Source organism: Mycteria americana, chromosome 3 (assembly GCF_035582795.1).
Source record: "Mycteria americana isolate JAX WOST 10 ecotype Jacksonville Zoo and Gardens chromosome 3, USCA_MyAme_1.0, whole genome shotgun sequence".
Lineage (NCBI taxonomy): Eukaryota > Metazoa > Chordata > Aves > Ciconiiformes > Ciconiidae > Mycteria > Mycteria americana.
Genome location: NC_134367.1, coordinates 59,195,640 through 59,212,248, shown reverse-complemented (window position 1 = coordinate 59,212,248; position 16,609 = coordinate 59,195,640). Strand labels below are relative to the sequence as shown.

At 43.6% G+C, this 16,609-nt stretch overlaps 1 protein-coding gene across 2 annotated transcripts in view; it reads right to left on the bottom strand.

Annotated features, from left to right (window-relative positions):
- The window catches only part of NKAIN2 (sodium/potassium transporting ATPase interacting 2), a 568,958-nt gene extending 554,347 nt beyond the window's left edge, over positions 1–14,611 (bottom strand). For both annotated transcript variants that reach the window (XM_075498664.1, XM_075498665.1), the window contains exon 1: positions 14,340–14,611. In XM_075498664.1, coding sequence (XP_075354779.1) covers positions 14,340–14,393 — 54 coding nt within the window. In that variant the 5' untranslated portion in view covers positions 14,394–14,611. The remainder of the gene's footprint in view (positions 1–14,339) is intronic.
- Between the last annotated feature and the right edge of the window lie 1,998 nt (positions 14,612–16,609).

Here is a 16,609-nt window from a genome sequence, read left to right as displayed (position 1 = left end):
GTTGAGGAAGGTTTTTGATATGTTTGGGTTTTCCCTGTCAGGGTGGCTAACTAGCCTCCTCCAATCTTTAATAATGGTTGTAGTTGTAGTTACTGTGATCTGTATTGCGACAAGCTGTATTAAGCGCACAGTAGTGACGTCTGTGCTAACGGTGGAGTATGCCCCTTCAAAACCCGTTTGTGTGTTGGATGCCCCCGTTCAACCCTAGAATGATTGAGGAATGATGATCCATGATGAGCATTAAGCTCACCGAGACTGTGCTCCCTTTTAACTTTGGAGGCAAGAGGTGACTGCAGCACCACTCCAAGGAAACCAGCTGAATCATGACTGTAGTCATGGGGTGGACTGTGTGGCAGATGCACCGATCCTGACAGAGACCAGGGCTTTAACATAGCGGCTGCTCATTCTCTTCATGCCCTTACTTTCGCGCTCTCACCTTTCATACCTTTACGCCCTTACTGTGACTGTTGTCACGTACACAGCTGGTGGTAGATGGAGCCCTCAGCCAATATGGAACTGGCATGGCCATATATGACCACATATGTTGTGTAGTATTGATTTCCATTGGCATCCTGAACCTGTGGTTTACAAATGTTCATTGGAGTACCAAAACTGTTGATTAGAATAAATCTTATTTTTTGGTTTCATCACCTGCTTAACTTGACTTTGTGCACCTCCGCGACAGCAATGTAACAAAAAGAAGTGCCAATCAGAAATATTTATGTAAATTTGTAAAACTACTTTTCAGCTCACCATCATCTCCTGCTGAGACAATTATTGATCAATATTCTGTCAAGTATAACATAATTCTAGAGATTTATTTTCTTTGTCCCTCACCTTAACCTAAGACCTGCTGAATTTCAATTGAAGTAAATAAATAATCTTTACTTTCTGACCTTTTAAAAAATATTCACTAAGCACATTTTATCTCTATCAAATTTGATGTTCTAAAGGGATTCAGGTGGCTGCATTAGCATACTGACCTTATACAAGTTCTAGGATGGCTATGATGTAGAGCACGATACTTTTAGTAGAACTGCATAGCTACTCACCATCGCACACTGATCATTTGGGTCTAGGTTGAACCTTACATAAGAGGCAGCACAAAGCCACGCCACTCTAGGACAGATCTGCACAATTAGGAAGACAGAACTGCCAGGGACCACATCATTCATCAAGACAAGTTCCTCACAACCGCAAGTTGACGCTTTACATGGAAATGCTCCTGGAAGATTACCCATCCCTTCCCTCCGCAAGCACACCTCAGCACACTCCTCCCAACAAATTTCACATCTTCAAAATAAATGGGATAAAAGCTCTAAGCTACATCGCTCCGCTGAAGAAGACCAGAGACAACCCAGTGCCAGAGTCTCAGGTCTCTGCATGAGCACAAACCTTCTCCTCCACCTTCCTACTGGATTATGTGTGTGAGAAATTTATGCAATCCACTGTGAAATCACTTAACACTGCAAGAACGTGGCCAACTCAGTGGCCATCGCTGTGATGGTGTAGGAATGGTGCCAGCATGGCTCGGCCCCCTGGATGCCACCATTCACAGCTTACATGGAGGACACTGAGTATGTGCTCGTCAGTCTCCCCCAGATCCCAGCCACAGCTGGGCACTACCAACACAGGGAGACATCTATGAGAGCAGACAAAATCTTGTCCTAAATTGTGCACACAGGCCCAGGGTGCAGAGATTGGAATCAAGTTCTCCTGAGATCTGGAGAGGTTAAAATACAAGGTCTGCATCTCCCATATATTCCAGTTATGACAGACATACCTTCCAAACTGCCTCAGAGAGGGCTGTTCTAAAGGATTCTTCTGGCACTCATTGGTATCACCAGTTTTCACTTTTACAGAGATTTAAAATATCTCAGACAATTAAAAACTTTTTTTTTTTTTTAAGTTTACCACTGACTGTGATGTTATTCCACATTTCTCTCTCAATCACCTGACCAGTCCAGCTGTGAGGGTAAAGGAACGCCCCCACCTCCCCGAGCCATCTTTATTGAATGTGTCCATACTTGCATCGACCATCAGAGCAGCTAGGATCTTCAGTACAGTCATTCTCCAGAGACCTCAAACTGAAAAGTAACACGTAACTTACTATAAATCTAGGTTTTCTAATTCATATAAAAACATACTAGCAGTGTGTCAAAAGCCAGCTATTTTTAAATGGTATAATCATAAAATGAAATGTCAAATATTAACTGTTCAATCCATTCATCACTGTAGCTTTGTATAACTGTCTTGTCTTAAATTAGTAAGGAAACTGGAATAGATACTGCAGTTTTAAGACTAATAGTTTTCACCTTCCAAAAAAAGTCAGGGCTTGTGCTCACCCAGAAATCCAATTAGTCACACCAAATACTGCAGAACTTCTAATTTATTCAAATTTTGAAAAGCAAACAAAAAACAGCAAGAAAAGAGAAACCTACATGAACATAGAGGCACGGGTTTACATTCCCTAAGCCAGTCTGAGCTGCCCACTATGCAGATCTGAGCTGAGAGAAGCAAGTGGTTAAGGATGTACACTCATTACAATAGCTAAAATGCCAAGAGGTGGTTCTTGAGAATGTGTTCTTGGGTTTGGCATGGCCAACAAACCTTGTTCATTGCAAATGGTTTTCTCCAGCTGAGTTTACATTAGCTCTTAACGGCATTATGATGGCACTGTGCCACTTCTATATTTTTCTTTGTTCCAAATCGGTCCTGTTCTCAGCAGAAGTGACAGCAGCCAAAGCACCATTACGGCATCTGAGGAGCTTTGGAGAAATCTGCCGGTCACCCCTTTTTTAATCCTGATGGAATTAGAGAGAGAGACCGAGGAGTTACCATAAAATGCTTACAACTTGGAAATATCCCCTGCACACCAATCTTCCTTGTGGCTGCTCTAGGCTGATGGGGACCTGAATATGTGGCCTTCTAGTCAAGGAACTCAGCATGATCTGAGAGACTCAGATGTGCATTTGGACAGCACCTTTCTTACCTGTTACAAGGGCCAAGTAATAATTGCTGGAAGTTCAAAGCCTCCTTAAAGGCACTGCACTCTGAACAAGCAGGTGAATAGTCCCAGATCCATCACTGCTTCATTCCTGGTTTTACACCTGAGTTAATTAACTGAAACCATGAGAGCTCCAGCATCCCCCATCGGTGTAACGCAGAGGAGGGTTACACTCATAACTTCTATTATTGTCAGTGGTAGTTAGTATATGTGCTGGGCAGAGAGGAGCAGCTGTCCTCTAATAAGGCGCTAGTCATGACAAATATAATACTGACATGGGACCCACATAATTGTCTTTATAAGCACACTGCAAAGCAAGAATGATTGCAAATGCCAGGAACCAGAAAAAAACACGACATTCTCCCCCCACTTTTTTTATTTCAATTCGCAAAGAACAGCACATTTCTGCAGCAAATAGAGCTTACTAAACCAGCTGCCTTTTGTTATTGTCCTTATGCCTATCTGTGATATTATACAACAGATACCACTTTATCAGTGCCCATAAATAACTTTTATTATGCATCTGAAAAAGCACAGTTTAGCACGATGCAGAACAGGCACCATCTCTTCCAGCGGCTGAGGCCAACAACTTTCTTCTGTACCTGCCATTATGACCGTACCCCTGGGTGATGGCTTTCATTTAAAAAAAAGAAAGAAAAAAAAAAAAGATCGTACTAGACAGCAGCCCCTCTAAATATTCTGAGAGGTTGCCAGGACCACAAACAGGCATTACTAGGTATATTGCTGAATACTGCATCCAGCTCCAGTTTGTTGTGGTTTTCCCTCTGCAAGTACCAAATTTACTGCCAGCTCCACACTCAGGAAAGCCAGTCTGACAAAATCCAAGACAATGAACTTTGTTTTCAGGATACACTGAAGCCCATGTCTTACGGTAACACTACCAGTGCCATCATCTGGCTTGTTACCAGCTGCTGTCACTGCCTGTGACTGCTACTAGTGTCAAAGAAAATAAAAGCTAGCTGGCCTCAAGGGCATGAGATGGGCGTGGCCAAGAAGTTAAAAATAAATTTTAAAAAAGAAAGAAAAAAGGGAAAATCAACTTTATAGCTAATGGCAAAAATAACATCCATATTTTCCATTCTTTTTTTCAGACAAGTCTCTTATTCTTTTGCATTCCTTTAGCTGCTAATGTTTTCATTTGTTTTACTGTCATTTGCTCTGCCAATTTGAACAGTGATGTAATGACATATGACTGCCTGATATTCAGTGGTACTCACAGCACCTTTGTCACTGGTGGCTCAAGCACACAATGAACAGTATCTTGAGTTTAATGTATCTGTGGCTTTGTGAAGGCAGCAGTGACACACAACAGGCTTTTTTCTCCTTTTGTTTCTGTGCTCTGTAATAGAACAGCCTGCTGCAGAGATGGTGACCAGAGGATAATGAAAAATGCTGGGCCATTGTTGGTCATGCCAAAAATTTGCAAACTTCACATTTTGTTTAATTATTGAAGAATGGCTTTTCAAAGATCCATGCATTGTTCTAAAGACATCATAGCATCTATCTTCCTTTCCTCACAAAAGCTTTTTATCTTCAAACGAGAAGAATAAACTTGTTGAGGGCAATTAGTAGTCCGTCTATGAAGAAGTTTAAAGGAATTTTTAATTAGTAAATTGACCCATGGTGTGAGTCACCTGGAAAGGAATTACATAATTTCCTTAAGACAGTTAAGCTTTCTTACACAAATATTAGTCAGTACCTCAGATTCAAGACCCTCTATCTCGTAATACCATCTCGTTCGTGTAGACCAATTTCATTCACTACTGTGAGATCACTCAGAGACAGTAAACATTATTCAAGGTGAACAGGGGCAGCCCTCTGACCCTTGTTCTAGGCCTCTAGCACGACTTCCATTCATCCAGAAGAAATGTTATGCACCACTCACGTTTATCTGCCTAAATTCTACAAAATAAGAGTTTCACAGTCTATCCTCTCTTCTTTAGTACAAAGATACCATCAGAGATGAGCAGGCTTAACTATATAATGAAATAAATAAAGGTGCATGCAGAAGAGAGGCTGGAGTTTCATTCCCAACTGGGCAGCAACTCAAGGATCCCTATTATAGTCAATGGAAAGAGGCAGCCACCTCCAGAAGGTGGTTCAGAGCCTATTCATTACAGGCTTAAATGAGATAGCACGAATCTCTCTCCCACCATCTGCAAATAGTCCTGCATTTTTGCCTTCTGAAAGGTGATGTGATGTATAAACATGACAGGCATCATCATTTCAACATGCCTCTCAGAAATAATAGAATTAACCTCATATGCTGCCTTCTGTACAAAACTCTACTAATGAGAATTCCTTCATAAGAAAAGAAGGGTGAGGAACCAGACCTCAATCTGTTATGGTATGAATATAGGATATGACAGACTTTTCCTATTCCCATTCACATAACTGGTAACTTGCCGGTTACACGTAACTGGTGACTTGCCACTACAGATGCAGCCTAACGTCCCAACTGAGAAAAAAAAAAATCAGGGAAAAAAAAAACCCAAACCCCAATGTTAGGAAGCTATTACTGCAAAAGCATAGGAAAATCTGAGATTCATTTACATCATATAAATGGTACTTTTACTGATTTTAGCAATCAGTACAATAATCAGCATTTCTTATATACATTACATCATTACATAGATGAGAGATTACATAGCAGAGAAGCAAGTTTGTATATAAAAGGTAAATCTGAGCCTCAAATGAAAGACATTTTCAAGGTATCCAGATATATGTAAACATTTAAGAGGGAATCAGCAGAGCTCTAAACTGATAAACATTTCTCATAAGTTATGTATGAATTAAAATCAAGTTTTTATTAAAAATGCATAAGTATGATCTGTGGTGAATAGAACTATTAGCTATGCATGTTTACTTTTTAGTGAACACAGAAATCAGTAATTTTTCTTCTAAATGTCATTTCTATCAGAGGGTTATAGAATGATAAAATGCTGAAACAATTCTCAGATGCCGTCCAGCTGGTACATGTACATCTGAGGAGAGGGGATAAAATAACAAACTGTGAAATGTTTATTTGCCACAGGGGCAAGAAAATGTCATTTCAGCTACTGTGTCCATTCTACTTTACAAGTCAGGTAGCACTCAATGGCCCCTCTCTTTCACTCACCATAATAATAAAATAAATGAAGATTAATCTGGATGACAATAATCTATTTGATGCTTTAAAATTATTGTGCTTTCAGCGTACTCTTTATGATCACACATTATTTACAGTGGTCCCTGTCTTCCTCACTCCTGTTGGAAGCTACAGAAAATGACTCAAAACCCAAAGTGAGCACAAATTGGTTTTATCCATTTGATTTTAGCTTTTTTTTTTTTTTTTTTTAGGAGATCTTAAAGGAGTGTCCTGGTTTCAGTGGGAATAGAGTTAGTTTTCTTCCTAGTAGCTGGTATAGTGCTGCGTTTTGGATTTAGGAAGAGAATAATGTTGACAACACACTGATGGTTTACCTGTTGCTGAGCAGTGCTTACACTGGTCAAGGACTTTTCAGCTTCGCATGCTCTGCCAGGTGCACAAGAAGCTGGGAGGGGGCACAGCCAGGACAGCTGACCCACACTGGCCAAAGGGCTATTCCATACCATAGGGCGTCATGCTCAGTATAGAAACCGGGGGGAGTTGGCCGGGGGGCAGCGATTGCTGCTCAGGGACGGGCTGGGCATCAGGCAGCAGGTGGTGAGCAATTGCATTGTGTATCACTTGTTTTGTATATTATTTTATCATTATTATTATTTTCTCTTCCTTTGCTGTCCTATTAAACTGTCTTTATCTCAACCCACAGGTTTTACTGGGTTTTTTTCTGATTCTCTCCCCCATCCCACCAGGGAGGTGGGGAGGGTGAGTGAGTGGCTGTGTGGTGTTTAGTTGCCGACTGGAGTTAAAGTACGACAGGGATGTATGCACAAAAGCTGACGTTGCTCTGGTGAAACCAAGCTCCTTAGTTTCCTTCTGCAGTCAATGAAGAGACAAACACCTTTCCAAAACAGTATTTCTCAATCTGTAGGTCACAGTCATCCTTAAAATCAAGAAGTCCTCGGTAAAATGACTCGTGAAAATGCAAGAGGGAGGAAAATGTAAATAGCAAGTACTATGGATGGCAAAACAGCATACAATGGGTCTGTGGTTTCTTCTCTCCCTGCCCCTCCCAAAAAGCCTACTTAAGCTGAAGGACCACTTTACTTAAGACGCAACTCTAAAGGGCAGTTTAGGGCAAGCAACAGCGTTAGGCACCCTGACCTGCCCCCTGAAGGAGTCCCTCTTCTGACTGCAGAGGAGCCTAAAGAGATTATTCTGATTTAGTCAGACCATCAATACCCTTGTCCCCACCTAAATATGAAAATACTCACTATTGTTATTCTCCACTAAATGCCACTTAAATTCAGAACCATAAATCCTGTAGGCATTCAAGATTTCTGACACGCCTTTTCTTATAAAATGTCATTGGGCATAGCTGTCTCTTTCAGCATTGTACACCTGGGATAATCTCTTGAACTCGGTGGAACCATGGGACCAAAAAGGCAGTTTGGAGTGTATGGGGATACCCAGGTAGTTCACTGGGCACTGACATCAGCCTCCAGAGCAGACACTGGCTGAATCTCACCAGTCCTTAAGCCCAGGGAAGTTTCTCAAAACTTCATGCTAACTGAAACTAGATGTTGAGACCCACGTCATTGGATGCACCAGAACATTGAGAAGACCTCAAATGGATTTAGATTCTTTCCTGGAACAAGTCACCAAGTACTTGTTTACAAACCTCATCTGCTGTACTTGCATTGTCTACATCCCACAGCTCAGCGTGGGACAGTAAAGTCACTCCCAACTCAAAACTTTATGTTTCTGCTTTGAACCATTCTGAATGGAGCCTGTTCCTTTCTGTCGACTACAGAATGAGAGATTTCTCCCCACTGACTATAGACTGACTACAGAGAGTTTTTAATGTCTTTTAAAAAAGCTTACTTAGTCCTTTTTGTAAAGAAACAGAAAAAGAAAAAAAAAAACCCACCCTGCTGCTCATCATTCAAGGTGCTAGCTCAAATCTCTGTCAATATGAAATTAATTCCTACTGTCAAAGATTTGCCTCATGGCTATACAAGAAGAGTAACTTCACTAGGTATTCTAGGTCCCTATATTCAGGTAGTTTATTCAACTCCTCTGCTCTCAATCTATTTAACCCTTTCCCTCCTACCCATCATCACAGTATCTGAATGTTGAGTCTGCTCACTGAACTCTGAAGAAGTTCAGCTTCAAAAAGTAGTGAATTAAACTCGCTATTAAGCTGGTTTGAAATCTTTTACCCCTGTAACTTAAAACAACATACTCTGCTTTTCTTGACGTGTATGATTGGCTATTCACAATTATTATTCATTCACACTTCTATGAAAAATAACACTGTACCATTCATAGTGAACGTCAAGCCACCAAAATTGAATTATATAATGGACTGTTACCTCTGGCATCCATTTTTTGTATGCATCACTATTTTTGACCTCAAGTTATCAGAAACAAACCAGTTTGGTTATGAACCCTCAGTATTTTATCTCAAAAACAGAATAGAAAAAGACTGTTTACTTTTCTACCAAGGTCTCACTTAAACCTAAAAAGGTCGCTACATATTTCTTTCATAGCAACAAAAGATGTTAGCTCTCTGAATTGATGATCAAGTCCTTGTTTTATGTATTCCCAGCAACACCTCAAAATCTACTCCTTAGTGTTATACAATAGTTTTCAAACATACATCTGCTGAAAAGTCTGCTATTCACAGGACTGCTTCCTTTTCATTGCTAGTAGGATCACAATGTTTTTGGATACAATAAAACTAAGACTTTCACTTTCTTCCCTATCAAAATTGAAACAAAGCAAGAAGCAGAACTTTACAGAAGGCACAGACACAAGTTGTTGACGTAGTCACAATTTCAAAGGTAGTACTTAAACATAAGTACTACCCAAAACACAGAAACCAATTCTTTCTACTCTCTTTCTAGATTGATAAACCTACAGATCCACAGGCTAAGAGCAGTAACAACATCACTTTCCATTCCACATGGAAAGCCCACGTCTAATTCCCCTTTTGCTAGCAGAAAATGTAGGAACATGTACATGTCATCAGAATTTTCTATTGGAGACACTTCTCTGCTAAAGCTGCTATTGAAAATCATTGGCAACAGTGACAATGAAACACAATTAAAACACACACACAAAGAAAAAACAACCCTCCCCAAAACCCAGCAATTGAAAGCAAACACCAAAAATTTCACTACCGCTTCCCTATAGAAAAAATGAAAAAAACCAAACATGCCACATACCCTAGTTACATGGTTTGGTGTGCTATTGGAAAGTACCCTGATGATAAGCGTGATATAAGAGCCTATATTAACAAAAAGATGTTATTTACTACATAAAACTGCAGAGTAGCTAATCCTAGGGAGTATCTGGTGTGAATGCCTTCACTTTGCTCTCAGAGGGACCTCAGCTCTAACCTAGCAAACCTCGCTCCCTGAAGGTCCAGAGACAAGTCAATCTACAAACTGTTAAAACATGAGTTTTTCCCCAAGTGAGGATATTCATGGTATTAAATTGTGCTAAACCTTGTAGGTAGATTTGTGATATAGACTAGAACTTGCCAAGATCACCATTCTTGAAGTGTTTGAATGAGCATAAGAATGTTTGCTATTCATGTTTAAAAAAGGCAAACCAAAACTTTACAGGACTGATCACTAAGGCAGACTTTTTCATCTAAGAACCAAGCTCTGTTCTCTGTAGTTACATGTACTGTTGTTTTATAATGCATGTGAGAACTGGAAGAGAGCAGAACACTCCTCATTCTTATATCAGGTATGCCATACAGAGTATGGGCATCTCTCATGACACTGGAAGAAGTTACAGAAGACATACGGTAGATACTACTTCCCGGTTCGTATGCAATTCATTTCCTGGGTTTGAGTGGCTCCCCCACTTTATTTGCCACAGATCAAATATGTGCCTTCATGTGCCACAAGGTAACTAAACATGTGTTTATGGACACTGGTATCACAGATAAGTATTGAAATTACCTCAGCTGATACAGTTTTTGAAATACAGTATTTGACTTTTCCCTGAATTCACGTTGTTCATTTGCGGAAAAAGCATGGAACAAGGACATTTCCATACAAGCTGTTAGCGTTTCAATCATTTTTCTCATTAGCTCAAAGCAAAGATAAAGATTGGGCCTATGTCAGCAAAAGCAACCAAACACAGGTGCCTTTGTAATTCTGCTTGGCTACAACGACACGCCTCGGACAGTGGTTTCAGCCAGAATTGTCACTGGAAGAGGTCGCAGAGAGATACAGCCAGGTTGTGTGTCAGCGCGCTTATGCCCCAAACAGAGAGGTGTTAGTGAGGAAAAGGAGAGACTGCAAATGTCATAAATCGATGCCTGTGAAAGACACCAATTTTCAGAAATTGGGGAGTTTTTACCCATTATAATACCTGCTTCTTTAGAGCATCAGACTGAATACTCCAGAATCACTAGCTGAACCTTGGTATATATGCAACTTGTTTACAAATTTTATATAATGTTTAATACTTAGCTGGAATATCTGAACTGTATCACAATTTACTTTTTAAAAAAAAAAGAAAAAGAGAACAGGTAAAGTGTACAAAAAGAATGACATAAATAAATTCAGTAAATTCAGATGGAAACTGAGAGAAGGCAGTGCAAAGGCTGAATTATCTGTCATCTAATTAGCCTTGGGAGTATGGCAATCTTTGCCTGATGGATAGAAACAATAAGACAGTGATTTCTGGAGACTTGAAGTTTCCTTATGAAATGTTGTCCTTTCATCACTGCACTTGGGAAGACAGCTTCTAAGTTGAAAACAAGCAGTACTTTTTACTGTTTTGCCACTGCACTGAGTTTTCCCAAGCAGCAATAGAGGACACGTAGAAAGTTTCAAACTGATTTCCATGGGGCTCTTGAAGCCTTCCAGAAAGCACAATAATCTTGGCAGTTTCACCTTTGCTGCTCTTGCTATTAAAAAGTCTAAGCAACAAGATATTAGTGTTACTGATATAAGCTATTAATAGAAAAGGAGACATCCAAAAATACAGAGGTTTAAAGGACAAAATGCAATAGCATAGAATTCTTTCAGTGCAACCAGGATGGTTGACATACAACAAAAAAACATCAGAGCCCCTGTGCCCAGGGTTCTCTTCAGAAGGACAAAGGACAAGAGAGACCAAAATTATCATCTTAAAAAAAGGAAAAGATATTTTGAGATAATTAGCTTTGTATACAGAAGGCAATGCCTTGTTCCTAACATCAGCAAAATTAGCTCTTACTTGCTGTTAATTCTTCTCATTGGCTACAAACGCAGAGGAAAATGAGTTGTCAAAGGTTGTTTTCCATAGTACAAATGAGACCACAAACAGGAAGGTATATGTATGTTAATAAGCAGGGGAGCAATGATCAGTATGCCCTTGAGAGCAGAAACATTCCTTGAGCTTTCTGATAATCTGATGGTACAGTATGTTGCCTTAGCCATAAGCATTTAAAATGTATTTATGAAAATCTCATGGCACAGGGTCTCTCAAGTTGATGTAGCTCCACTCCTACACGAGCATTTGAAACAACCACCGTTTTTTGCCCATTCGTAGACACTTACATCAACTATGTATGTACAATATGCAATACTTCTCTGCAGTATTCCTCAATATTATTTATTGTACAGTGCCTACAAAGACCAATTAGATCACCACACCCTAGCTTTGCAGAGATGGAAGAAAATATTTTCATTTTAAAAAATGGAGGAAACTTTCTTTTTACAAACTTTTTTCCTCAAACAAAAGTATATTTTCTACTTCAAACATGACCATTTTAAAACTGAAACCCAGGTATCAGTAACAAAAGATCTTCACGTTAAAAGTTTTATGCAATTTTTTTTTTTAAGTATGGTTATCATTGTAGAAACTCTTCCCACGCCCCTCTCCTCAGGCCAGGTAACTTCTTCATCCTGTGTTTTTGATTTGCATCTGCATTAACATGGCTGCTAATTCGAGGATGAATCTTGACAGCATTTGCACGTTTAAGTAGCCTTTACCTAAAAAGCAGAGACAACTGATCAATCACCCATAGGCCTGCTTAGAAGAGTCACGTCTCCTTGACTTCAAACTCATGACCTGTTCTCATCTGATGGTATGTGGCACATGAAGGAACATGACAAGCGATTTTAATAAAGTACATCATTTTTTCCATTCCCAACTATTTTTTGTCACGTAAGTGATTATTCCTGCTTTGAACCTATCTAAATGTCATTACATAGGCCAAGCGTGATTCAGAGGTTCATGTGGCTGCTAGCACGTCCTTTTCTTGCTCAGGAAAAATTTCCAAGTTTGCTTTCAGTTTATGAAAATATGTCATAAGTTTGCTTAAGCTACTCCAGGATACAATATTTACTTTTTAAAAAATATATATATTTGACCCTGTAGTTTACAATCACTTTTAGAAAGCTTACAGTAATGCTACAACTCTATGTCAGCTTACCTGCTCATCCACCTGCTGATACCTTCCTACAGGGCATTTCTGTTGATGTTTTTACTATGAGTTTTGCATGTATTTTTGTCACCATGAGTTACTAAATATGTTTTCCTTCACAGATTTTCAAAACAATAATAATTTAACTTCTTAGCACATTCCATAGTCACCATAACCTCCTGTTTGTCGAATGCATTAAAAAAAAAAAAAAATCAACCTTTTATCCGTAAAAGGTACCATTTAAACCACTTTTAGTTCCCTTTGCAGCAAAAAAATGAAAAGTATGCCTCTGAAACTTAAATGGATCTGAAGAACTTCAGTGATTAATTTTATGTTTCCAAATTGCTGGAAAAGGTTACATTCCTACCATTCCACTCAAGATTCACTACTTCTATTCAAGATTCTTTTTTTAGACAGCGTGCATGAATAAATCACATCTGATAAGATACATCCAGCTACAAAGAATCAGATAACTTATGTGGGGAACAGCATATACAAATAAAATGTTTTCCAGAATACAAAAGGATTAAGGGTTGATTACAACCTATAGAAAGACCACAGGCATTTTGAATTTCCGATCTGCTAACACATCTCCCTTTTTCTATGTACTGTTCTACTGATTTTGGTCCCTGAAATCTACTGGGTTTTTTCTTCTGTAGTTCTCTTAGTACCTGTCTGCAGGAGAAGAATTGGCGACAACGCTGGTTGCTATTGATACCGACTAACACTTTCTCAGCAAAACTATTCAGTAAGAGGTAGAGGGATGGAGTAACATGAATTATTTCCTTCCTGCTATAAGGTTAACTGCTTAACAAAGGTGCTTCCAGCACCTGTTCTGCTATCACACAAACACTTGGTCTAATGAAGATAAGAAATGGGGCATATGCCATCGATAGGTCTTTAGCTGTGTGTCACTGCATCCAAATCCATAGGAATTCTATACATCAAGCATCTGATTTGATAACAATAAAAGAATCCATGTATATATTACAGAAAGGGACATTTCTTTAGTTTCTTAACTTTAAACCCAGTCCCTTTTAAGGTGCCAAAATACAATTGCCCAGGCTAACCGTCTTGCTAAGCAGATCTATTTTTAGGCAGTCTCTTTGTTATTGTATCTCAGTGCCTACTTTTTAAACTCAGTCTAGTTTGGCTGGTAGCTAAGCTTACAAGTGCTGCCACATGTCTCCTCTATAGGTAAGTAGAAATATATAATTGTTTTAGTTCCGTAACAACATAATGATACAATGTTAACGTACACTGACCAATGAGTCTGAACGACCAAAAAGACCCAAGAAAACAAACAAACAAACAAAAAAACCCCCCACAAAACAAAAAAAAAGCCACATCTGCAGAAAAGCTCAGGCATAACAACTTCACACGCACACCTGTATGGCAAACTGTTTGCAAGCTAGGCATCACCCCTGACACGGCCGCGTCCCTGCGTTTCATAAGGCCAGCCAAATACCAGCCTGCCAGAGGAAACCCGGTACCAAGTTGAGCCAACGCTCGGGAAAACTGCCCGAGTTCATCAACTCCGCCGTGCGCCCACCGCAGCCTCCCTGGCAAAGCTCCCGCCAAACTACCTGTAACGCAGCCCCTGTTTCCCACCCTGCTACCTCACGCGTTCCCCCATCCCGGCTCCCGCGCCCCCCTCCTCGCCCAAAGCGCGGGCGCTGTCCCCCCCCGCTCCCCGGGCTCCCCCTCCGGGCAGCGGGGGAGCCGCCCCGCCGCCCCCTCCCTCCCTCCCGCCTTCCCCCCCTCCTCCGCGGGCCGCCCCCGCCGCCACTCACCAGCTGCGCGCCGCACACCGCCACCAGCGTGCACCGGCCGCTGCAATAGCCCATGGCTCCCGGCACCCCGCGCCGCCGTCCCGCGCCGCGCCGCGCCGCGCCCACTCAGGCGGCGGGAGAGCACCGCCCGGCCGCCGCCCGGCTCCCGCCTGCCGCCGCCGGCGCGCCCCAGCCCGGGACCCGCATGGGGGCGCGCCCGCCGCCCGCCCGCCCGCCTGCCCGCCCTAGCCGCGGCCGCAGCGCCCGCCGCCTCGGCGGCCGCCGGCAGCGGGGCCGGCCGCCCCCGCGGAGGGCGGCAGCGCCGGGGGGAGGGCGGCGGCAGGTGCCTGCAGGAGCAGCCGCGCTCTGCCGCGCAGCCCCAGAGGCATCTGGGCTTCAAAGTTTGCCCCCTCAACTCCGCTCGCAAACCATCCGGGCTCGCAGCCGTCTGCGGCGGGGGAGGCGGGGGGAGGAGGGGAGGAGGGAGGGACGGGGAGGGGAGGCGAGGCGAGGCGAGGCGAGGCGAGGCAGGCGGCGGTGGTGCTGCTGCTGAGCGCAGTGCACGCTCGGAGAGCGGCTTCCCTCCTGCCCGCGGCACAGCCGCTCCCCCGCCCTCCTTCCTCCTCCTCTTCCTCCTGGTAGGCTCAGGCAGCCCCAGCAGTGGAAACCTCTCGCCTGGGGACTCCCCCGCGGGAGGGCGCGGAGGAGCGGCGCGGCACGGCGCGGCTGCCGCTTTGTCTGCGAGGGCGCGGCGAGGGTGGCTTCACCCTCCCGGGCGCCTTTGTCTCGGCGGGACCCCTCTCCGCGCCCACCCCTCCCGGGGCTCCCCCGCACAGCACCGCACCGCACCGCACAGCACCGCGCCGCGCCACCAGCGCCGCGCCCAGCCGGCGCCCGCCGCAGCCCCGCTGCCGCCCAGGCACAGCCCCTCCGCCGGGGCGGCGGCGGCAGGGGCGCGGAGCGCGGCGCGGCCCGCAACCGCGGCGGGGCAGAGCGCGGGCGCGGAGCGGAGCGGAGCCGGCGCGGCCCCGGCTCCGCGGTGGGGCGCGCTGCTGCCGCCTGCCGGGCCGCGGCCGGCGGTGCAGGGGGAAGCCGCCCAGCCGGCTCTTCCTCCGCGGCCGCTGCCGCCGCTCCGCCGGCACCGGGGAGAGCTCCCGGAGACCTCCAGGGCCAGCGCGGCCCCCACCCTGCGCTCCGCACCGGTCTCCCTCTCACCCAAAGCAGAGGACAGAGGCGGAGGCAGATCAGAAGAGGCTGACTTGGAGGACTGGGAGGGATGCAGAGCAGAGGCCGGGAGCTGCAGGGTGAGGGCAGGAAAAGAAGGACAAGACTGGGCAAATTTAGAAAAAAATATTAATTGGTTTCAGGGAGCTGGTTCTGCTCACCATCATGACGAGGAACGTTTGCACTAGTGGCGTGGTCCAGCCTTTCTCTGCTATCAAAAGCATCCAGAATAGATAAAGTTGGTGGGAAATGATATGTCAAGTTCTGGTGTGTCAATCAGCTTCCGAAGGCTTTTACTTGCTGTGTCATCAGCAGCAGCCTTGACATTGCGTTCGGACCAGGTCACTTTTTTGCTGAGCTGCCCATTAACAGAGGTAGTTTTAGCAGTGACATCAACAGTTATGAACTGGAGGAACATTACCAGGTGTTCTGAGCACATGCGCATATTTGTTTGCAGCACAAATATTCTGTGAAACTGGGAGCTCTCTGGAAGCTTAGAACCCCATGTAGTTTGCCTCTCCATTTCCGAGCAGGTTTGACAAAATTGTTGGCAGCCTGTCAAATGAACAGTTATGATTCCTCAAATGCCTTATAATGTAATGAGCACTCCACAGGGGAGCAAAACACACACAAAGGCGACACTGGTTGTCCTCTACTCCATAAGGACGTCCTTCTGATTGTCAGCTTCTGTGCTATCAGAAACAGCATTGCCCTGTCAAATCACTGGTCATGCAGAGTACCAAACACAGTGAACGCATTCACTTTAGGACCTAAGGAGGCAACAGCTAGGGAGAGCTGTATCTGAGAACAAATAAAGCTGTGGAGCTGCTGAGGCTCAGACAGCAGAGACGTCCAGCAAGTGGCAGAGAATATCTCAGGTACCTCTGGCCTCAAATAGTCTTTCTGGACTTCTTCAGCATGCCATTCATGCATTTTACAGAAGTGACATTGGTGTGCAGGTATTAGCTGGTGTTATGGTTGTTTGAACTTTAGATTTGAACTAGACAAGATGTGGCAGTAGACTCTGCAGTTGCTGTATAATTACTTCTGTCTCATCCCAGGCATGT